Source organism: Panthera leo, chromosome B4 (assembly GCF_018350215.1).
Source record: "Panthera leo isolate Ple1 chromosome B4, P.leo_Ple1_pat1.1, whole genome shotgun sequence".
Classification (NCBI taxonomy): Eukaryota; Metazoa; Chordata; class Mammalia; order Carnivora; family Felidae; genus Panthera; species Panthera leo.
Window position 1 is genome coordinate 125,620,083 of NC_056685.1, and position 24,663 is coordinate 125,644,745.

General features: G+C 44.0%; 1 protein-coding gene across 4 annotated transcripts in view; it reads left to right on the forward strand.

The window, feature by feature from the left end:
* The first annotated feature begins 490 nt into the window (after window positions 1-490).
* Window positions 491-24,663, forward strand: part of RFX4 (regulatory factor X4) — a 143,680-nt gene continuing 119,507 nt past the window's right edge. For 3 of the 4 annotated variants that reach the window (XM_042947604.1, XM_042947605.1, XM_042947607.1), the window contains exons 1-2: window positions 491-575; window positions 7,517-7,603. In XM_042947604.1, the coding sequence (XP_042803538.1) occupies window positions 506-575; window positions 7,517-7,603 (157 nt within the window). In that variant the 5' untranslated portion in view covers window positions 491-505. The remainder of the gene's footprint in view (window positions 576-7,516; window positions 7,604-24,663) is intronic. The other variant, XM_042947606.1, reaches the window with a different exon arrangement.

Here is a 24,663-nt window from a genome sequence, read left to right on the forward strand (position 1 = left end):
TTGCTCCAACATCACCTCCTCCAGCAGGCCCTCAGCGTCCCACTACCTAAGACAGCACCCCCATCTCCCATTCAGTAGCTTCATTTTCCTCCTGACACTCATGGTGCCCTGGAGGCACCTTATTTGTTTTTGTCCCATCTCCACCACAGAATACAAGCTCCCTGAGAGCAGGGACCTTGTCTGCGATGTCTGTCACTAGAACCTCAGAGCCTGGCAAATGGTTGGTGCTAAAGCAGTATTTGGTGAACGAGGGAAGGAAGGAATGAAGGGGCAGGGTGGGATGGCCCCCTGGAGGCAGGGCAGGGGCCCCTTCCTGGAACCCAGTGGCCCCTGGGGCAGGGCCTGTGGTGTTGCCATGGCAACCCACTGACCTGAGGCCCACCCCCCACCCCCTGGAGAGGCCACACAGCTGCCCACTTCCTGGGCCCAGACTTTCCACGTGTTCCTGTGTGTCACCACTGTGGGGAGCCCAGGACAGAGGGAAAACGGGGCTGAGAGACAGAGAATGATGAAGAGGAAATCACACCCTGGTGCCTGGGGAGACAGGAGCGGGCCTTGTTGGCATGGTTCCACTGGTAATGGCCAGGGCCCCGGGGGGGGGGGGGGGGGGACTAGGGGGCGTGCTGGTACCTCTAGGACCTGGGGCCTGGTCCTCCCCTGGCAGCTGCTAGTGAGTGTGACGTGTCAACTTTTTGATGTAGCATTTCTAAAGCTGTGAGTTCCTAAAATAGGCCCCAGCACAGTGCCCTGAAAGACTGTTGATACAAAGAATATGAATAACGCCTTCTATTAAAACCTGGTGACACTTTCTAAGTCAGGCGGCATTTTCTTCAGGTATTGCATAAGTCAAGAACTCCCTGTTCCCATCTAGTTCCTCAGAAACAAAGCTCGTCGTGTTCACTCCCCCACTGCTTCAAAATGACGGCTGGCTCCCAGCTGCCTGCTGGCTTCTTGGCCTGGTGGGCAAGGCCTTGGCAGTCTGCTCCTCACAGACTCTCCCACCTGCCCCCTGCCCCTCCTCCTCCGGTCACCAGTCAGTGGACTCGTCCCCTGTCCCAGAACCCACTTTGGGCTTTTGACCATGACGTGGCCCTCCTGCCCTCTTTGGTCTGGCAGGTGCCTAATCTTTTAAGGACCAGCTGAAATGCCACCTCCTACGTGAAGGCCAAGATGGAAGCTCCCTTCTCTGTGATTCCGTTGCACCTTATTAGAATAAGAGACCTGCCCCTGGTTACTGCTGGCTCCTCGAGGCAGTGTGTCCCAGTGAGAGCAAGCCAGCCTCAGAGGCAGACAGACCTGACCCAGCTCGGCCACCACCTCACTGGCTGGCTTTACCCAGCTTCTCTGAGTCTCTGTTTCCTCCTCAGGGATCGGAATTTGTCGAGTCTCTGCTTCAAGGTTGCCGTGAGGAGTAGAGAGGAGGCATGTGAAGCAGGGGGACTGATGTGGGGGAAATGCCCGACATAAATGCTGGACATTGCATTACTGTCTGTCCTCATCACTCGGCGTGAGCTCCTGGTGGACGGAGACCATGCTTTCCTCACCTTTCCGTGGCCCACAAAGCCAACCATGCGAAGTGCTTCACCTGTAGTATTTCAGTTAATCTTTGGAAACTTGGAAGGTAGGGCTTTTTGGAAAGCTCAGGAATCATTCCGATGTTACATAGCTAGGAAGCGGCAAGGCTGGGATTTGAAATCCAGTTGTCGTAACTGTGAACTCCACACTCTTCCCAGCCTGCTTCTGTCCTCTCTTTCATCTGGTACTGTTTCCCCCTTGGTCACTCCATCAACCACGGGCCTTCTTGCCGTCCCTTGTCCCATGATTGTGGGTCACCCATGATCTCCCCTCAGGGACTCGGCCTCTGTGGTCCCCGCCCTGTGAGCCTCCCTCACTGTACTCAGTCTGTGCTCAAATGCTGCTGCTTCTCAGAGGCCTTCCTGGGATGAGGGTGCTTTCCTTCCTCCTGTTCTCTCATCCTACTTTACTTCGTCACAACCCATCACCACCAGCTGTGAGCCTGACACTGTGCCAGGCTCTGGGGGACTAAGCATGGAAAAGATAGACATGGTTGTTAGAACTTATATTTTTAAGGTAGGGAAAATGAAGAATAAAACAAGAATACATAAACAAGATATTCTCAGGTCCAGAGACCTTGGTCCACCAGCAATATCTTGCTGTGATATATTGGCTCCCTGTTAAAATGTATTTGTCATCTTCTGTTACAACTTTACATGAAGGCACTTGATAATTATTTGCAAAGTGAATGAATGGGTGGATGGATAGCCTAAGCTAGAGTGACTTGTCTGTGTCCAGTATGAATTAGCAAGTCGAATAAGCATAGGCCTTGAGATTGAAGACCTGGGTTTGAATTCTGACTTTGATCCCTCTGACTGTGTGTGACCTCAGCCAAACCACTGTCCTGGTCTGGACTCCAGTTTCCTGATGTGTAAGGTGGGTGAATTTCTGTCTCATGAGGTGGACTGTGAAGTTCAGATCGGTTTCTCATGTCCGTGCACTCTGTAAACTTCAAAGATTACCTGGCTTTGGACTACCATCTTGCTCAGTTTCTCCTGCCAGACCAATGTTGCTCTGAGCCTGGGGCGTGCTGGGTCCCTGATGCAGATACTTCGTAGTTGTTCTTTGCCACTGCAAAGGGAACCAAACCTTCTATGAAATCCAATTTAAAGTGGGGAGTCATGAAGATCTGCCTTTAAGGAGTGCGGGGTAAACTCCTTGGAAAGTGAAAATCCACAAGTCCTGATTGGCATCCTCCTTCCTGCCCGTGATCCCAGATGAGTCAGATGTAGTGATGCTTCTCAGCCCAGGAGCCGACACTCACAGCCGTCAGTACATCCTGTTGGGAACTTAGAACAAGTTTGGTTCTTACTAAAACATCAGATGATTTTTGTGGATCAAGAAAGAGGCAGTTGGGAGCAGGGAGATTAGCCAAGTGTGAACGGAGCTCTCCTCCTGTGTCCCAGGACCCAGTGCCCGTACAGCAGTGTGATCACAGTCTGCCTTGGGTTAGCACCTCTGCTTCAAGCCTCAGTTTTCATGTCTATAAACAGAGATATTAATACATACCACATACTGTTGTTCTGAGATCCCTTTAATTTCAACCACGTATGTGAAAATGCCTTGCAGAAGACCTGGCATACAGTAGGAACTTAATGTTATTTTTCAAAAAAAAAAGCAAGGCGTCCAATGACACATATTATTGGGCAGTATCTACAGGGACAGTCACAGTGCCAGCCTCTGGGTACAAGGTGGGCAGAAAGGCCAGGGTCCTTGAACTCATGAGTTTGGGGAGTAGCACCCGCCTCGCTTTCTAGATGGCAGCTGCAGGGCAGAAGCCAGTCTTCATGTCTGTTTCACTCACAGCTTTTTATTGTAGCTTTTTCTATCTAGAAGGCACAACACAGACATTGGTTGAAAATTGCTTTCTGTATTTGGAAGATCACCTTTGATGTGTTGTACTATTTCATGCCTTATGTGGTAGAAAAAAAAATTAGGAAATTCTATGGATATGTGGATGTGTCTGCTTATAAGCTGTGCATTCTTTGATGTCATGTGTGTCAATAATGTAACATTTATTGAGACCATCCTATAGGAAAAACTTCATACCAGGTGAAGTGAGAGTCAAAAGCAATAGAGTAACATGGACTTCATTCTTAAGATATTTAGGACCTAAACAGAAGGGCCTGTTATGTATAACAAAGGCTGGCAAAGAAATCTGTGAATGAATTTAGCAAAAATTGTAATATGTAAGTAGAACGTTAGCAGAAGTTCGAACGCAAGGCAGACTGTGATACAGTATTGGCACCGGGTGCTAGAGCCCGTGTGGAATGTAGGAGCGGGGAGCTCAGCCCACACTGGGAGAGAGCATACTGGTTATGGACTAAGTCTGAATGCCGATCTGCCTCTTACTAGCTGGGTGACTTTGGACAAGTCACCTAATGTCACTGAACCTTAATTTTCTTAATACCACCTACCTCAAGGTTGTTATAAGGATTAAGTATGATGGTATACATGCATAATGCTTAGCCCATAAAGACCCAAGGTATGGCAGCCTTTATTATTATTTTTAAATCACATAATCTACAAATAAATTAGTTAGATGAACAATGCACCTTATTAAAAATTCAATATACCTGTCATTCTGGTTGAGTAACTCTTGATCTTTGCAAGACCAAAATACACTGTTAGTAGTTTTAAAGTATATACATTTTACTTCGTATTACTTCTTTTTACCTAAAAAGAAGCCTTCCAGTCATATGGAGCAGCCTGACTTAGGGGACATGAGTTAGAGATGCTGCTGCTGAGAGCCCCATTTGGGAAGAGGACAAAGGTCAAAGAGCACCTGTGGATCCAAGGCCTGTGGCCTGTTTAGACGTCTCACTTTCATGTGTGCAGTCTGGAATGTAAGACCTTTGAATGCTCTGAAAACTCCACATGTCCAGAGCAGCAGAGGTGATGGTTCCGCCATATTTATTATCTTTGGCACTGCTCAGACCATGGTCTGGACCCTCAGAGTTCATCCTGGATGGCACATGTTCAAATAGATATTGATTAACTAGAAGACAGCCAGATGCAGGTGAACTGGATGGCAAAGATGTGGGAACAATTCCTTCTGAGCAAGAGCCAAAACAAGTGAGGTACTTTGACCAGAAAAATGGAGCCGTGGTGGCTATCTGCTCACATCTGCCATGTGCAGGACAGACCACACTTACTCTGTGTTGCCCCGGGGAGAAGGACAGGGTAGCAGAGTGGCTACAGGCACAAGTGACGATGTCAGACCTGAGAAGGAGCAGGGGGTAGAGGAAAGGGTTATTTGGTGACATTTATTCTGTTTCTTTCCTGGTGCTTCCGGCACTCTCTCTCTTCTCATAACCCTGCTCTCATCTCTCTCCAGTGTTGGGCAACATGGGGGAGAGGCACATCATCTGGAAAGTTCTTCCTCGACTTGGGCTCTTGTGGGCTGGTGTTGCACTGTCTTGGCCCTTGGTGTTCAGAGCCAGCTCCCCTCCGGAATGTTACCATGAGTTCTTCAGAGACTGTCACACCAACCACTGGGGGTTCTCACCTGCAGGAATAGGCCCTTCCGAGGACTCCAAATTTAACAGGCCTCATCTGGTGCAGGCAAATGGGTGAGAGGGAGAGTGTTTCTCTTAGTTCCCTGTGTCTGCTGAAAAGAGTGTGTGTGTGTATTTGTGTGTGCATGTGTGCATGTGCGAGCGTGTGCATGCCCACACTCATATGAGAGTAACTAGATGTGAATATCTCACTAGGAAGACCAGGGCTGGTCCAGAACAATAGCAATTGCTTTTGGTGGTGTGGTTTGGCGGAGGAAGGGGCTGCAGATTTCAGTAGCTGCCATCCAAAAGCAGCCACGGCTGTTGCCAAGGAAATTGTGCCAGAACTCCAAGGGATTAGAAGATCCGAGTGGAGATATTCTGGAGACTCCTGTAAAGAATTCTGGAGATTTGTATCCAGATGCATCTTTGGAGGCGACGTGATGACGAACACCCCACCTTGTGCCGTCCCGGGTTTGAAAACATCACAAGCCATTTGTTTCTACGTTGCGCGGCTGATGTCTGGAAGGGGCGGTGTTTTCATGTTTTGAATTTCTCTGTTGCTCAGTGTTTCCTCAGAAATACCAGATTTCCATTTCCTCTGAACAAGCTGGCTCCTGTTCCTCCCCTTGGATATTTCCCCTTACTTATTTACCATTTAGGGAGCAGCTTTTAAAAGAGCAGTTTGTTGGGATATAAAACAAAAAACCCAACATGTCTCCCTGCGTCCCCCCCCCACCCCCACCCCATAGCTCACTCGTCAGCATCAGCATGGCTTCTTTTGAGAATATGTTTCCCAAGGTGTTAACTAATGATCTTGGCCTTGGCCTTTTGAGCTACGTGGAGTCACATTACTTAATCAAAACTTCAGTTGCTTTCTAGGAAAAAAATGGGAGTGAAAATCTTTTCTTCTGGAAGTTGTTGCCCGACTTCAACAGGATAACATATGTAAAGGGCCTGGCATATTAGAACAGGTGTTCAGTAAATGCCAGCTCCTATATTATAAAGCCGGCAATGGGAGACTGCACTGTTCAGAAGCACATGGCCATAGGTCTAGTCAGCTCTGCTCTAACACCACATATGCATTCCTAAAGCTCCTAACTGAGCTTGGTGCCCTGCAAAACTGCACAATAAAAACCACAGGGTTGATTAGAAAAATAAACTAGGGGCATAAGACTCAAAACCTTTGTGAGTGACACATTTAAAAAATTGGAACGTAATGAAGACGATAGCACAGTTTTGCACATGTTAATGGTTAAGAGGTACACAAATACAATGAATATGACACTTCACCTTGGAAAAGCCCTGAAAGCCTTGAAAGCCCCCAAAGCCCTGCTTTTGGAAGCAGATGTCAGAAAGGCTGCAGCTTGTGAGTTACTATGAAGTGATAAAACATGGGTTATCCAGGCAGGTGTGGCTCATAACACGTGTGGTGACCTAAAGTAACTGGTAGATGGCCGAGGTGTGAGCACGTGTGGATTCTGCATATTCCTGGGCTTCAGTGCAGCTATGTGTGGTTTTCTGCATTCCCCTGATGCTTCTTAGGCAAGAAATTGAGCATAAGCAAACACGACGTTTGCTCTCTGCTCAAATCATTTCCCAATGTATTACTTGCACTGGAACACATTCTTATTTTCAAAACAAGCATTCTAGCAGAACTGACTGTACTTAGCTGATGTTGAATGCATGCATGCATGCATGCATGTAGCTGGTCCAGACAATGGAATAAGCATTACGCCACAGTGTGGAAAGTACTTTTGTAGACTTTGGAATTGGATTAAAAGAACATAGTCTTTTGAATTTTAAAAGTCCTACGTACCTATTGTAGAGTTTTTAATATGTCCTCCCGCAGTGGCTTTTCGGCCTGTGCTTGGAAGTGCCCCTTCGGGGGTCCCCGGGCAAAGGGTAGTGAGCTATAAGGTTCCCTGCCCTCTTTCTCCACTTTAACCAGAGCCCTCAGGGTTTTATCTGCTTTCCTTTTTGTTTTCGTTTAAATAAAGGGTTCTGCTGCTAACTTACCATCTGCAAACCACCACCAGTGATTTAGTTGACCAAACTTTGTTTTACAAACAACTTCTCAGGAACGTATCTTCTTTGCAAAGACAGATAATTCTCAATTGGTACTGTTGGGGTGTGAATACTCCAGAAGTAGTAGAATCTGACCAGGAAATACTCAAGTGAGCTTCAATCACCATTTTGTCTCCAACTACTCAGCAAAGGCTCATCAGCAATGGTGGCTGCTGTGGGGCTTCATTGAAAGTCAAATTCCAGTCGGGGCCAGTCTCAGATGAAGGCTGATGGGCAATTGAATCTAATGTGTTTATGATGTTCTTGTCTCTTCACAAACACCAACGGCATTTCTGCAATTCTGTGATTTTCTTTCCTCTTTCTCTCTTTCTTTCTGTTTTTGTTTCTTTTTTTGTTTTTTGTTTTTTTTTTTTTAGAGAGCTGGATTGAAAGATGTCTCAATGAAAGTGAAAACAAACGTTATTCCAGCCACACATCTCTGGGGAATGTTTCTAATGATGAAAGTAAGTGCTTGAAACTCATTCTTCCACAATGTCCTAGACATGGCCAGTGTCCTCGTGGGAGGGATAGTGCTTCTTAAAATGCTAGGCTGGGGCATGTCACCTGGAACAAGAGACTCTGAAGCCATTTATGGAATACGTTAGGCCCTCCCTGGTATATTCTGTGGTGGGGAGTGTAATGGAGTCAGGTAGCCACAGAAATGGGGACACAGCAGACACTTGCTGTTTACATGTTCATATTGTCTAAGTCCTCAGAGAGACCCGATTACAGTGATGCCCCATTTGGGCAAATGTGGACCCTGGATGGGAAATGGGAAAGGCCATTCTCGGTGTCAGTGTAGATGTGGGATTAAAGTAGGGTGTCATGGCACCGTTGTTTCAGAGTCATGAATGTCCTTGCTCTTTGAAAGTACAGATTTTTCCGGGGTCTTGGACTAGAGAATTGGAGTTAATGGGCAGATATAAACTGCTGTGTTTACACCTTTCCTTGGGTTATGTTAGATTGGGTCTTCTGGGTGCCTCCTATTAAGAGAGAAGACTAAGTGGGACTTGTGTTTGCTCCCTAAACACTAAAAAAGGGGACAGCTCATTGTAAATGTAATTCCCAGCAGGGACAGGTGTCCTTCTCCCTTGGCTGGTAACGTGCATCTCCTTAGTGCAGGTTTCTCAAAGCATGGCCAGGGACCACCTGCTCCATAAGCCCCAATGGTGCTTGCTAGATACTCTGAACAGCCTTCTTCTGGAGTCCCTTCCGATATTAGCATTCTGTCATCACGATTTTGCTTCATTTTATAAAGCTGAGATAAATTGAACATAAAATACATAAATCTTATGCGAATGGTCTGATGAATATCCTTTTGCCCCCATTTGTCTCTACCTATGTAACCATCAGCCAGAAAAGAGATAGAACATTTATAGCACCCTGGGAAGTTCCTTCATGTTTCATTCCTATGAATAAGTACTGTCCTGAATTTTATCACTATGGTTTGCTTTTGCCTGTTTCTGAAACATTATATAAATGGACTTACAGAGTCTGCATTCTTTTGTCTGTGGCTCTTTTCACTCAATGTCTGTGTCATGTAGCCATGCTGGTGTATGTAGTACTTTTTCATTGTCATATAGTATTCCATTGTATGCATATACCACGGTTTACACATCCTTTTAAATGTTGATGGTATTTAAATTGTCTCTTTTTTTTATTCTTAACATCTCTGAGCATTCTTTGTTTTACTGTGCTAATATATGTGTAACGTAAAATTGACCATTTTAACCATTTTAAACGTACACTTGGTGGCATTAAGTACATTCACCTTGTGCAGCCATTGCTGCCATCCATCTCCAAAACCTTTTTCATCTTCCCAAACTGAAGCTTTAACAATAACTCCCCATTCCTTCTCCCTCTAGTCCCTGGCAATTACTATTCTACTTTCTGACTCTATGAATTTGACTATATAAAATAGAGGGACGCCTGGGTGGCTCAGTCAGGTAAGCGTCCAACTTTGGCTCATGATCTCACTGTTCCTGAGTTTGAGTCCCGCGTTGGGCTCTGTGCTCACAGCTCAGAGCCTGGAACCTGCTTCAGATTCTGTCTCCCTCTCTTTCTGCCCCTACCTTGCCTGCAGTCTCTCTATCTCTCAAAAAGAAATAAACATTTAAAAAAATTAAAAAATAGAATCACATAGTATTTGTTTTTATGTAACTGGCTTATTTCACTTATTTCAGGCTTCATCCATACTGCAGCATGTATCAGGAATTTCCTTCCTTTTAAAGGCTGGATAACATTCCATTTTATGTATATTCCCCGTTTGGTTTATCCATTCATCCATTGATAGACATTTGGGTTGTTTCCACTTTTTGGCTATTGCAAATGATACTGCTATGAACATGGATGTACAAATGTCTGTTCAAGTTCCTGCTTTCTGTCTTTTGAGTATATACCCAGGAGTGGAATTGCTGGACATATGGTAATTCTATTTTTAATATCTTGAGTTATCACCATACTGCTTTCCCCAGCAGCTGCACCATTTTGTATTACCGTTAGAAATGCATAAACATTCCAGTGTTTCCACATTCTTGCCAATACTTGTGATTTTCTGTGTTTTCTTTAAATAATCATCCTAATGCGTGCAAAATGGCATCTCATGATTTTGATTTGTATTTTATTTCCCTAGTGATTAGTGATGTTGAACATCTTTTCATTTACTTATTAATCATTTATATATTGTCTTTGGAGAAATGTCTGTTCAGTCTTTTATCCATTTTTTATTTGAATTGTTTTTTTCTTGTTACTGAATTGTTGGAGTTCTTTATATATTTTTCATATTAACCCCTTATCAGATATGTGATTTACAAATATTTTCTTCCATTCCATGGGTTGCCTTTTACTCTGTTACCTGTATAACATTGATGCACAAAAGTTTTTAATTTTGATGTAGCCTAGCTTATCCAATTTTCTTTTGTTGTCTGTACTGTTGGTGTCAGACCCAAGAAATCATTGCCAAATCCAACACCAGGAAGATTTTCCTGTATGAGAGTTGTATAGTTTTATCTCTTATGTTTAGGTCTTTGATCTTCTTTGAGTTAATTTTTTATATGGCATAAGGTAAGAGTCCAAATTCTTTTTTTTTTTTTTTTTTTTTTTTGCATGTGGATATCTAGTTTTCCCACCACCATTTGTTGAAAACTGTTCTTCATTAAGTGGTCTTGACATCTTTGCTAAAAATCATTTAACCATGCATGTGAGGGTCTATTCCTAGTCTCTCTATTCTATTCTATTCTATTCTATTCTATTCTATTCTATTCTATTCGTCTGTATGCCTATCTTTATGCCAACACCACACTATTTTGAAACTGTAGCTTTGTATTAAGTTGCGTGTGTGTGTGTGTGTGTGTGTGTATGTGTGTGTATGTGTGTGTGATCTTCTTGCCTAATTGCTCTGACTAGGTCTTCCAGGACTGTGTTAAATAAAAGTGGCAAAAGTGAGCATCTTTGTTTGTTCCTGATCTTAGAGGAAAAGTTTTCAGGCTTTCACCATTGAGTATGATGTTTACCATGAATTAATTGTTCATATAGGCTTTTAGTGTGTTGAAATAGCTTTCTTCTATTCCTATTATTGTTGAGTATTTTTATCACGATAGGGTGTTAAATTCTGCCAAATGCTTGTTTTGCATCCATTGAGATGATCGTGTGGCTATCCTGTTAGTACAGTGTACTCCACTGATTGATTTTTCTATGTTGAACCATCCTTGCATTCTAGGAAGAAAAAACTGCAGCTGGTCATGGTGTACAATGCTTTAACACACTGTCGAATTCTGTTTGCTAGTATTTTGTTGAGGGTTTTTGCATTAATATTCATGAGGGCTGTGGATCCAAAGTTTTCTTTTCTTGTAGTGTCTTTGCCTGGCCTTGGTATGAGGGTAATGCAGGCCTCATAGAATGAGTTTGGAAGTGTTCCCTCCTCTTCCATTTTTTGGGAGAGCTTGAGAAGGACTGATAAACATTCTTGCAGATATCCTCTTTTGTGATCTGCCTGTTCACATCGTCTGCCTGTTGGTTTCTTTTTAAGTTGTGCTGTTTGTCTTTTCCTTAATGATTTGTAAGAGTTGTTTTTATACTCTTAGTAGGAGATGTTTGTCAAAAGTATTGCAAACATCTCTCAGTTTGTAGTCTGCCTTTCTTTCTCTTAGTGGTATCTTTTGGTGAACAGAAGTTCTTTGTTCGAATAACATCCAGTTTGTCAGTGTCTTTCTTTCGTTGTTAGTGCTTTTTGTTTTGTATTAAGAAATCTTTGCCTACCTCTGGGTCATTAAGATATTTTTCATGTTATCAATTTTTAATAAAATTGATCTTTTCAAAGATCCAACTTTTAGCCTTGTTGTTTTTCTCAACTGACATCTTTTTTCTATTTCTTTTATTTCTGCTTCTCTCCTGTATATTGTTTTTCTTCCTTCTATTTTCTTTGAGTTTAATGTTTTGTCTTTTTCTAGCTTTTGAGACAGACTCTTAGATCATTGATTTCAACCTTTTCTGAGATAGGCACTTAAAGTTACAAATTTTCCTCTAAGCACTGCTTAAGTGCATCCCATAATTTTTCATACTTCCATTATCATTCATTTAAACTCATGTTCTCATATTTATTGTGATTTCTTCTTTTTACTCTTGGTTTATTTAGAAATCTATTGCTTAATTTTCCAAACATTGGCTGTTTCCTAGTTATCTTTCTGTTATTGGTTTCTGTTGTAATTCCACTGTGGTCAGAGAACATATTCTGCCCAATTTCAATATTTGAAATTGTCAAGACTTGCTTTTTGTCCTGACAGATGGTTTATTTTGGCAAATGTCCATGTATACTCATAAAGAATGTGTATTCAAGATATGGATGAAGTCAGATCAAGTTGTTAATGGTATATCTTTTTTTAATCTTCCTATTTCCAACCTTTATGAATTCAATATTAAGGTTTTTAATATGTGTTTGAAAAAATCCCATATGATAATCTATATCTAAATTGGAATATTTAGATCATTTAATGTAATGCACTTAAGTTAAATTACACTTTTGGGCTTAAATCAACAAACGTAGTATTTAATTTTGACTTGTCCCATCTGTCTTTATTTTTTTGTGCCTTTTTTGAGAGGGATGGTGCAGTTTAAAATTTTTTCTTTGATGTTTTCCTCTGCTGACTTTCCGATGACATAGTCTTTACTAGTGGCTATCTTTGGGGTTACGACATGCACCCCTCCTCTCACGTCTGCCTCACATCACTCCTTCTCCAGTTTCAAGCCCAGTGCACAAACACACACACACTTGAACCCCATTTACCTCTCTCCCGCCCTCTGTACTGTTGCCTTAATGTATTTTACTTCTACATTTTAAGCCCCATAAGACATTGCTATTGTTGTTTTAAATAGTCAATATTTATTTTTATTTATTCACATATTGACCCTTTCCAGGGCTCTCGATTCCTATCAGAAAGTCTGTGCTTCCACCGGGGATCATTTTTACTTCCAGCCAAAAAAACTCCTTTTATATTTTGGGTAGTGCAGTATAGTGTAGTATAGAGCATGAAAAATATCTTTATTTCACCTGTGTTTTTAAACATTTTTTTAAAATGTTTATTCATTTTTGAGAGACAGAGAGAGACAGAGTGTGAGTGGGAGAGGGGCAAAGAGAGGGGCAGACACAGAATGTGAAGCAGGCTTCAGGTTCTGAGCTGTCAGCTCAGAGCCCAATGCAGGGCTCAAACCCACGAACCATGAGATCAGGACCTGAGCCAAAGTCAGACGCTTAATTGACTGAGCCACCCAGGCACCCCTTCACCTGTGTTTTGTTAAGTTTATGTATTTATTTTGAGAGAGAGCAAGCAAGAGAGAGCAGGGGAGGGGCAGAGAGAGAGGGAGAAAGAGAATCCCAAGCAGAATCTCCACTGTGTGTGGAGCCTAACATTGGGCTCAGGCCTACAACAGTGAGATCATGACCTGAGCCAAAACCATTAACTTACTCAGCCACCCAGCTGCCCCTCACCTGTATTTTTAAAGGACATTTTTGCTGGATATAGAATTCTAGGTTGGGAAGTGGGTTTTTTGTTGTTGTTTTTTTAACCCCCTTTCACTACTTTAAAGTTGTCATTTGATGGTCTTCTGGCTTCCAAAAATTAGTCATCAGACTTATTTTTACCCCTTTAAATACAATATGTCTTTTTGTCTCTGGCTGCCTTTAAGATTTTTTTTTTTTTTTTTTTTTTTGCTCTTTAGTTTCCAGCACTTTGACTACAAGGTGCAGATACGGTTTTCTTATATTTTTTCTTCTTGGGGTTCACTGAACTTCTTGAACCTGTGAATTGTTGTTCGTAAAATTGGTAAAATTCTTGGCTGCTGTCTGTTCAAATATTTTTTCTGCCCCATTCTCTCTTACCTTCTTCTGGGACTCCAGTTAGATGAATACTAAACCTTTTGACAGTACCTCATACATTTCTTATGCTCTGCTCTGATTTGTCCATTTTTAACTCTTTGTACCTCAGTTTGGTATTTGCTGTTGAGTTCCCTTTCAGTTCTCAAATCTCATTTTCTGTTCTGTCCCACCTGGTGGTAAGCCTATCCAAGTGACCTTAATTTAAGATAGTGTATTCTTTTTTTCTATGGTAGATGTCCTTTTGATTCTTTTTCTTTTTTTTCCCCAAATCTCAGTTGATATTTTCCTTTTTTTATCTGTTGTATCCATCATTTCCTCTATCGTGACCATTTTTTCCTCTCTCCTTAGCCATATTAACCATTGTTATTTTAAAGTTTCTGTCTGATAACTCTGATTTTTGAGTCATCTCTGTATTAACTTCTATGATTGGGATTTTTCTATGGATTTCAAGTTTTTGGTCCTGTTTTTCAGGATGCCTTATAGTTTTTGTTTTTTTGTTTTTTTTTTCTTTTTTTTTTTAATTTTTTTTTAACGTTTATTTATTTTTGAGACAGAGAGAGAGCATGAACGGGGGAGGGTCAGAGAGAGAGGGAGACACAGAATCGGAAGCAGGCTCCAGGCTCTGAGCCATCAGCCCAGAGCCCGACGCGGGGCTCGAACTCACGGACCATGAGATCGTGACCTGAGCTGAAGTCGGAGGCTTAACCGACTGAGCCACCCAGGCGCCCCTGCCTTATAGTTTTTGATTTGATGTTGGACATCATGGATGCAAAGATGGAGAGGCTTTGGGTGAATTACATTAACTTACCCCGAAGGGTGTTAAATTTTGTTGTACCAGGCAGGTAGAACACCAGCAGGTCTCCTCAATCCTGTCAAGCTTTGGTTAAGTCTGGTATATTTTAGTCTTGTCTGTGCTACTACGATGTGGTCTCTACTCCTAGCTCAGAGCCTTTCTGGGTCATAGCTAAAATCTCTGGGTGTTTACCAAGTTCCTTCTACCTGACCTAGCTTGAATTTCAATCTCTGACTCTCCCGCTAATCAGTGATCAGTTCTTCAGTCTCTAAGCTGATGTCTTCTCAGTTTTTTGGTTTCTCACTGTATGAGTGAGTGGGCTAAAAATTTGAGGGGAATTTGAATGCAAGTGTGTGTGTTTCCTCCTCTGTGCGTCTTCTCTCTGGAACATTGTTGCTTAGATCTGAGCCTTTGTCATCCCCAGCTCTGACTCGAGCCTAACAGACCACACTCCTTGCTTGGGTTCTGTTTCCTGGTGCAGCAGTTGAGAAGCATCCCCAGGGAAACCCAGTGTGAATGTGGAGGGCACATCCTGTGTTTCCTTTCTCTCAAAGCCTATGGCTCCTCTAGTCCTGTCTGCATTGATTGCTCTCCAATGTCTTCAAACACTTGTTCTAGCTTTTACAGTTGTTTCAGTCAATGAGTGAGCTGTCTCATCATGGAGAGATTGGAAGTCTGGTTATCGTCTACTTTAGATAGGGAAATTGAGACTTAAATTGGTGAAGTGACTTTCTAAGATTGCACAGCAAGTCCATGCCAGGGCTCAGTCTAGAATAGGGGCCACTTGACTCTACCTGGATAAAAGAACAAAAAAGTTACAGTTCACATGTTTTTATTTTCAAAATACAAAAATTACATTAAAAGATAGATCCCCTGGCTTTGAGGCATGTGTGTATATATTTGGAAAGTCTGAGAAAAAATATATGAGGAAGAAAAATAACCGCCTCTAATCTCACTGCCCAGAGGCAACCACTCCTGATATCTTTCTAGTCTTTCTTCCCAAGCATATATTGTTAAGCACACGTCTCTATATGTATATGCTCATAGTTTCAGGGATATATGCCTGTCATCCACTGAGCAATGACAAGTGCTCTAATTCCATTACCTCATTCACATCTCACAACAGTCTTAGGAGGTAGCTTATAATGAGCTTCATCTTGCACATTTGAAAACTAAGGCTCGAAGGAGTTAAGTAATTCGCTCCACATTACATAGCTGGTGAGTGGTAGAGCTAGGATTTGAACCCAACTCTGTACGTCTGCCTTTGAACGTTGGCCATTTTGTCTAGCACCCTTCTGCATCTCAGAAGGCAGTACTTTGAAGACTTGGCATCAAGGATTTCATAACTTGTCCACAGGAATACCAGGACCAGAGCTAAGAGTGCTCTCAGTGGCTGATGGGTATGTCGGTACTTGTCTGTGTCTTGTCACGTCTTCTACTAGACTGGAGGCTCCTGAGAGCAGTTGTGGGGTTCACTGTTGTATCCCCAGGGCCTGGTACATAGAGGATGGCTTAGGAGGTGGTTGAAGTTATAAAAAAAAATCCTCTCTGATTTACTATTTTAAGAATGCTCTGGATTGTGAGAAATCTGACCGTGGTTTAAACAATGTAGGTATTTATTATCTTCTTTAACTAAAAGATGGGAGGTAGGAGGTTTCACGGTTTATTTAATAGCTCAATATCATCCCGGACCCAGACTCTGTGTGTCTTACTATAAAATCCTCCTGAATTGTTGGCTTTTGTCCTCCTGTTAATATCTCATGGTCACCAGCTGCTTAAAAAAGAATTTTCTAAATGTTTATTTAGTTTTGAGAGAGAGAGACAGAGCAGAGCAGGGGAGGGGCAGAGAGAGAGGGAGACACAGAATCCAAAGCAGGCTCCAGGCTTCGAGCTATTAGCACAGAGCCCAATGCAGGGCTCGAGCTCAAAAACCATGAGATCATGGCCTGAGCCAAAGTTGGACACACCAAATGAGCCACCCAGATGCCCTGAGCTATTTTAGATAATAGGCAGCCAGTCCACATTCAAGACAGGTAGATGGAGAAAGAGGAGACACCAGTGAGTTTTCCTTTTATATGTCTCACTCTTGTTAGAACACAGCAGTATCTTTCCCAAGAGCCCCCAGTAGACTTTCCTTATGTCATTTATGTTAAGAATTCTACCGTCTGTAGCTGAAAGGGAAGATAGGCAAGTGAATATTTGTCAGAAGAATAGAAAAAAATATAATTACTCTTCATGGTTGGACAACCCCAGGCCAAGCTCAGCTTGGCTCCTGTTTTTATACAGCCCAGGGTCTAAGATGTTTTTATTTTTGTTTTTAATTTTAAAGAGTGGGGAAAAATGAAGAAGAATATGTGACAAACATCATCTACGGCCTCCAAAAGCCTAAAATGTTTACTGTCTAGCTCTTTATAGAAAAAGTTTGCCATCCCCTGGCTTAGACAAATTAGGATTTTCCTCTGGGCTGTCACATCACTGCCCTGAATAAACCAGGGTTTTTATTAGCAAGCAGGGGAAAAAATGAAAGATTGGCTATTGAGTGGCTAGCTAAAGGGTCTGCCACAGAGTTTGCCTGTGAACCAGTCCAAGTAGGTAAAAATGCCTTCCCAGGGTCATGTGAGGAGAAGTTAACATTCCACCTGCTGACAAAAGATTGTTTTCCTCTGGCCTGAGTGAGAGCTGGGCATTAGTACTGGGAGTCCTGGTTAAAATGAAATGGAGTGGGAGAATAATCAATTTATTAGCCTAGAATAAAAAAGCTAAGCCTCAGAAAAGCGAAGTTATTTGCTCAGAATCATACTTGGGTAGTGTTAGAATCAGAACTACTGTGCACATCTTCTGATTTGTATGCAGTGCTCTTCCTATTACACCCCTTTTATCAGCTCAGAAGACAGGGATTTAATTGATTAACAAGAGGTTCTATGAGCATGAGGAGATGGGACATGAGACATTTTGATGGAATGCAGTTGGGAAGAAAACCCTGGATCAGTGAGGTCAAGCCTTAAATGTCTGATGAGTGAGAGTCTGAACGGGAGTGGGTGGGTTATTTACCATAATTCAGGTTTCATAAATTCTCATTTCCAACCAGAAAAAAATTGCATTTTCTCTCAGGCAGATGTCAGTAGATTTTCATGTTTCTAATGGCATAGTCACCAACCAAAAGGAAGACTTTGAATGTAAAGCATTATCAAGTCAGAACTTGTTGGCACATCATGTCCAGGGAGGAGAGCCCAGCGGTGTGGATTGAGCGGAATTGTACAAGTAGAATAGAAGTTCCTTCAGAAGATTCCCTGAGCACCTACTACATACAGGACTGTATAGAAAACTCAAAGTTATATGAGGAAGGAAAGAGCAGAGAACTGGGCATTAAAATATGAAATATATGAAATATTATTTAGTATTTCCTAATATATTGAATATTATCATATTATATTCAATACCAAGTATATTTAGCATCAGGCAGTGTGCTAGGCATAATCACAGCCACAGTTTTCTTTAATTTCCTGGGAGGGAGGTATTTTTTTAATCCCCATTTTACAGATGAGGAAACTGAGATTTAGAGGTTGTGGGACTTATTCACTTGTCATGGCAAATAAGTGGCAGAGTTAAGACTTGAACTTAGTGCTGTCTGATTTTACAGCTGTCTCTCTTCCTATCACATGAGCATCCTTCTGTGGCTCTGTGCTCTTGTGGAATTTTTAATCTAGAATGGGAGCTCAGGCCCTGAAGAATAATACGAGGTCGTATGTGATCCATGCCATTTGAATGATGCAGGGTCCCTTGCCATACCGGGTGTGCTCGTGGGCTCCGGCACAACCTCATTGGAAGCTTGTTACAAATGCAGAGTCTCAGGCCTCCTCCAGACCCACTGAAGCATGCTCTGCATCTAAACACAACCCCCAGGCAATTAGAATGCATGCTACCGTTTGGGAGAGGTCACAGGCTGGAAGGTGACTAGGGAAGGAATCTTAGAGGAGGCGGCCTCTGTGCTGAAACCTCCATGTGGGTCCTTTAAGTGGTGATGGTAAAGGGTTGGGGGACAGAAAGCCACAAGGATGGTTTTGAGCTTGGAGAGTTTTCCAGATTGGCTTAAGCAGAAGTTGAAGGATCATGGGCTGGGAAGGTGAGTTTGGTCCGTATCACTGAGCAACTTGAATTCCAGACAAGGGGTTTGGAGTGTGATAGCTAAGGTGCCTCTGAAGGAGCTGGGTGGAGGAGTGACAAATCAAAGCGGCATTTTCAGAAGATTAATGTGGAGAGTCTGTGCAGGTGCCTTCGAGCGTGGAGGACACTTTGGGGGTTTCCACCTAGTCCAGGTTTGAGGGAATGAGGCTGCAGTCTAGGGCAGTGTTAGTGGGATGGAGAGAGTTGGGGAGATGAGGGCCGTAGGATGGGTCCACACAGTAGGAACCCAGTGAGATTCCTTGGGATTCCTGTTGCCCTCCTTGGGAAAGAGTATTAAGTTCAATGTGACCCAGATGTGCCCAAGTCCTCTAGCCTTCAGGGCACATCTAAGTCAGTGACTCCAGCCTCCATCCTATATCTCAGGTGGGAGTCCAGAGTCTGCCCTATATCTCCAAGGGTTACCAGATTGTGTGTGCTGGGAGGGGGGGCGGGTTGGAAATATGGGAAGGGCTGCTGTTTCTCCTGAGACAGTCCACATTGTGTCCCTACCCTCTCTTGGCCATTGCTACCAGTGGCCGCTCTGTCATTTTTGCCTCTCTCTGAATTCAGCCCTTCTTCTGTTACCCTCCCCGACACCTCCCCGACTTGTCATGGTTGTTCCCCACTGTTGGGTGGTGACAGAGAATTTTTACAGCACAAGGAAGAGGAAAGTCGGAGTTCAGTGGCATGATGGCATAGAACTGGGGTCTCAGTGGGTCCCAGCTTCATGTGACGCATCATTATCATTTTAAGATCTCATTGCATCTCAGGGCTGTGTGTGTGAAAGCCACATATCTCCCTCACCCTAATCCACTCACTGGGCAGGTGTCTCCAGTTTGGGATCTTGTGATCTTCTACCGTGGGTTCCAGAGAAAAGGAAATGTAGCTAAACTTTTTCTCATGTACCGAGTGGTGGACGAAAGCCTCCTGCTGATAGCAGGAAGGTGTTCGACAGCTCCCAGAGCAAGGGCAAGGACTTGGAGTGGGAAGTTCCCAGAGTCTTCGCATGATGGCTTGTAACAGTCGGACTGCCCGTGTGGGGCAGTTTAGTCGTAGCTGGGAACCACAGCGCAAGACCGCTGGCTGGCTGATGAGGCCGTGGTTAAAGACAACCCCCCAGACTGCTCCCCTTCCTCACCCACCCACTCTTCCATCTCAGGCTGCCCTTCTTGTGTCCCTCTGAGTGTCTGTCTGTCCTCTCCTCTTGTGGAGAAGGTGCTAGTCTGTCCTCTGCGCTTGGAGCTCACTGCCAGGGCCCCTCGACACCTCCACTCAGTCCCTCCGTGGGCCATAACTCCCTGAGGGGAAGAGAGAATGTCTTCTGATTGTGTGTCATTTAATTTGATAGGGCCTGGTGCCTAGTAGGTGCACAGTATGTGTTTATTAGGTAAATGGATATTAGGAAAGCAAAACACTGTAAAGCCGTCAGGTTATCAGTATTGGTAATTTGCTTTCGGTTTTTGGCATTCCAGTGTCACTTAACCAAGTATAAATAGATTCTTCCTTCAGTTGCTCCCTCCCGAACAGAGGAGTTTTTAATTTGTTCAAACTCAGAGTATTTTGGAATAGATAAGGTGTTCGTATGGTTCAAAAATCAGAATGCCTTAAAGGTACTCATTAAGAAGTCTCAGTCCCACCTCAACTCCCTAGTGGTACGTGCATTTATTTGTTTATTATGTATTTTTCCAGTATTTCTGGTGCTTTTTGTGCATTCTGCCAGTATTTTATTTCTTTATGCAAATAAAAATTCAAGTATATGTTCTTTTTTGCCACTTCTTTTTTTGAAGATTTTATCTTTAAGTGATCTCTACACCCAACATGGGGCTCGAACCCACAACCCAAGACCAGGAGTCGTGTGCTCCACCAACTGAGCCACCCAGGCACCCCCTTTTATGCCACTTTCTAAGACAAAAAGGCAGCAGCCTCAATGCATTTTGTTGTGACTTGCTTTTTTCACTTAATACTAAACCCCAGAATGCTCCCTGTCAGTAAGAACAGAGAACGTCCTCATTCTTTTCTTGTTTTCAATCTTTTTTTTTTTTTTCCACAGTTGTGTGGCATTCTGTGAGGATGTAGCATAGTTTAGCTACACAGGTGAGCGCTGAGCTGTTTCTGAACGTTTACCATTCCAGACAAGTTGCGATGCGTATGGTCACCTCCCGTGTGTCCCACCCATAGCTGTAGGATCTGTTCCCAGACATGGGACCGCTGGCTAAAGAGCATGTGGGATTTCAGTACATTGGGCCAGATGACCTTCCACATGCGGAGGCACCCTGTCATGCTACCCCCGCAAGGTGGGAGGGCACCTCTTTCCCACAACCTCACGCACAGTTGTGTGGTCGCAGTTTGGATTTTTGCCAATCTGATTGAGAAATGGTACTTCAGTGTAGTTTTCCTTCTCACTAATTGAAATTAATCATCTCTTCACATTTCAAGAACATTTGTATTTTTTCCATCAACTGTGTGTCATGTGCCTTGCTTGGTTTTGTTTTGTTTTGTTTTTTGTTTTGTCTTTTTTTTCCTCTTGGTTCTTAGTCCTTTTCCTTTCAGTTTTATTGGCACTCTGTCTGTGGTGGGGAGATGAGATTGTTGTCTGCGGTATGACTGAAGTTTTCCCAAGCACGGTATTATCTTTCTACTTAAGGTGTGGTTCCCCCACACCCCCACATAGAAGCTTTGGATTTCTTATGTAGGAAATTTATCAACATTTCCTTTTATGGCTTTTGGGTTTTGTATGAAAATTAGAAAGGCCTTTTCTAACTCCAAGGTTAGGAAGGAATTCACCCAGAGGAGGTAAAAGGAGGCAGGTGTGGGGCCCCCTCAGAGCAATGCCTGCCAACATCACAGTTTTGTTTGGGGCTCAGCCCTGTTCCCACGGGGAGAAGGGTTTGCTGCCAGGGGCTGATGCCCACTGCCAAAGGCCTAGGTCCAGGCACCCTGATCATCTGCTGGCGTCCTTTGCAGTGGCTGGGAAGAGGTTGGATAAGGGGAAATGAAATGTTTGGCCGGTGCATGTTCCCAACAGGTGAGGTCTGGCCAGGTGCAGCCAGGTTAACATAATGAAAGGAAATAGAATTAGGACTTTGAAGTGAAACTCGAGACTTGCATAAACTTGAACCTTTCCTGGGATCTGAAAAGAAGTAATTAATTTAGAAACGTTCTCCCTTAATATTAAACTCTGCCACACCGGCTCCAGGCAGGAAATATTCTAAAATAGGTTCCCAAATATTGTGAATTCAATCAGCAGCTATTAGGCAGAGACTATGTTCTCTACCATATTTAGTGCAGTACTAGAGGTTGCAAGAGAGACTGAGGCTCAAAATGTTTGGGCTCGGGAAGTTTTCATGTCAACTACAGTGGGTCCTCTCCTGGCTCCCCCACTAGCTGTGTGACCTCAGACAGCTTGCTTCCCACTTCTCTGAGCCTCATTGTCTTTCTCTGTAAAGGGGGATAATACTAGTAATTAGACCTAAAATTGATTAAGCACTAAGTATACATTAAGCACTGTATTTGGTGTTTCACATATTTTAAATCATTCACTGTCTTGGGCAGCTGTGAAAAGTAAATGCCGTGAAAAGTGCCTGGCACATTATAAGTCCCCAGTAAAGGTTCTCTGATAGAATTATTATTTGTATGTTTATGAAGATGGGTAGTCTCAGAATTTAATTGTGGTATTATCTTAGCCATTCATCCATTCATTCCACAAATACTTCTTTCTAAAAAAAAATTATTAGAGCAGGGAAGAGGGGCAGAGGGAGAGAGAGAGAGAATCTTAAGCAGGCTCTAAGCCTGACATGGGGCTCGATCCCATGACCCTGGGATCATGACCTGAGCTGAAATCAAGAGTCAGATGCTCAACCTACTGAGCCACCCAGGCGCCCCTCCACAAATACTTCTTGAGCCCCTACTCTGTGTGGGTACTGGAGCCACAGTGGTGAGGCAGTCTGTGCCCTACAAAGCTTACAGACTAGCAAGGCAGACACACTGGTGGGCAAGCAGTGACCATACCTGTGATGAAGTCTTTGCTAGGGGCTAGTTGGGGTGCTGCAGGAGCACAGGGGAGGAGCAAATAGCCGTGTCCCAGGGGCTGGGCTTGCCAAACGCAGCCCCAGGGACAGGATGGGGATCCAGGTGCATGGCCGCTGCAGAAGAGTGACAACTATTATAGTAACAGCGAATACATAGGTGGCATGTATCTTGTGCCAGGAGTGGTTAACTAATCCTTACAGTATGTGCTTGATGCTATTGTTACCCCTGTTTTTCAGGTAAGGAAACTAAGGCACCAAAAGGTTGTTCAAAGTCACACAGCTGGCAGGTGGTGGAGCCAGTGTTTGAGCCTGGAAATTTGGCCTCAGACTTTCTATCAGGACGTAGATCCAGAGAGGGGAGCAGAGAGTTTCCACTGGGAAATTGACTGAGATTTCCCTGGAGCGTGTTTGGAGACATGACTGCAAAGTGAGAGCAGGACAGAGTGGCTGGAAGGCCAGGCAGTGGGCTGCATCTCGCTGGGAGGTTTTAAGCAAACGACCGCTCTCTGGCTTTGGTAGGATGAGCAGGGTGGGCCTTGAGAATGGGTGGCCCAGCGTGTGCTGTGAGTGCCTCCAGGAGCCTTGCTGGCTGGAAATTCTGCCTTATGGCATGAATCTCATTTCGTTTGCGGCATTTTTGCCTGTTAAAAAGAAAAGGCATTTGGCAGAGTAAAGTTTCTATCAACTGTGGCTATTTCCTTGTACCTAGAACGTGCTCTCCTGTGCTCGTCACCCAGGTGGCTCCTTCTCCTCCTTCAGATACCAAGACGCAGCTCACACCCCACATTTGGTGCTGCTGTAACATCCTGGACTTGCCCTTACATTTTATTTGCTGATAATTTGACTCTGATCTTAAAAGAGCAGAGACGGGGCGCCTGGGTGACCCAGTCAGTTAAACATTCAACTTCAACTCAGGTCATGATCTTGCAGTTCATGAGTTCGAGCCCCACATCGGGCTCTGTGCTGACAGCTCAGAGCCTGGAGCCTGCTTCTGATTCTGTGTCTCCCTGTCTCTCTGCCCCTTCCCTACTCCTCTCTGTCAAAAATAGAGAAATATTAAAAAAAAAATGTTTTTAAAGAGCAGAGACAATGTCTGTCTGGTCTCACCCTTTAGACCCCGGCCTAGGGCTGGAACCTAGCAGACGATTGATCGGTATTTCATGAATGAGTAAGTGAGTAACCAGCACTTCTGGCGAATTAGGCTTGACAGCCATCAAATAGGAGGGGCCTGGCTGTGACACACACACCCCTTTTTGGGAGAGAGAGAGGCTGGGCACAGAGTCACTAGGGGTCTAGAAAGGGGCCTGCAAGGGTGGAAGGCACCTCTTTGGTGACCAAGCTGGAGAGTCTGCACTGGTTCCAGCATCGACCAGTTCTTGTCCAAGTACGGTCAGTAGCCACCGTGTGCTGAGCACAGAGTGAAGTCCAGTCTCCATTCGTTGGCTGCAGGGCCTGGTGCAAGTGATTCAGACTCTCCAAAGTTCGATCTCCTTCTTTATGAAATCAGATATAAAACTTCTTCATGGCACCCTTGGGAGGAATACAGTGAGAGAGTGCACGAAAACCTAGGCATGCACGATGCCTGGCTTAAGTACTTGGCCAATAAATGCTATTACTGTTGTGATGGTATTCTTTTTTAAGGTGTCTGGTTCTGAACACACTTAATTTTCAAACTGTGCTTGTGGTATGAGTTATGAGTCTCATGTTTTAGGTAAAGGACTCCCAGGCCTTTAGTGGAGTAGCTGCTCAGGGTTCCAACCAGAGTCGAGGGCAAAGCTGGGACTCGCACCCAGGCCTGCCTTGCCCTCAAAGCCAGGTCTCTCTGCATTCGCTGGTACCAGAAATGGGCCATCGCAGAGCTTCACTGGGGAGAGACATCTGACACAGTAGAGACAGGTGTGACCTGAGGCGGGGAGGGCACTGAGACGGAGTCCCAGAAGACTTTTGTGGCTCCAGCCAAGTGGAAGGTGTGCGTTCTCCCTTGGGCCGCGGCTTTTGTCCTCCAAGACTTTTCGCGTGCTGCTTCCTCCCCTGGAACACCCCCTCCCTCAGCGTCCTCCTCTCAAAGTCTGACCTGTCCTTGTAAAGGCGAAGGGGACAGGCGACAAGCCAGGGTGACTGTGTGGCCCCCACTTGTTTTAAGTTCGGGGTGTGCGTGTCCTTGGGTGT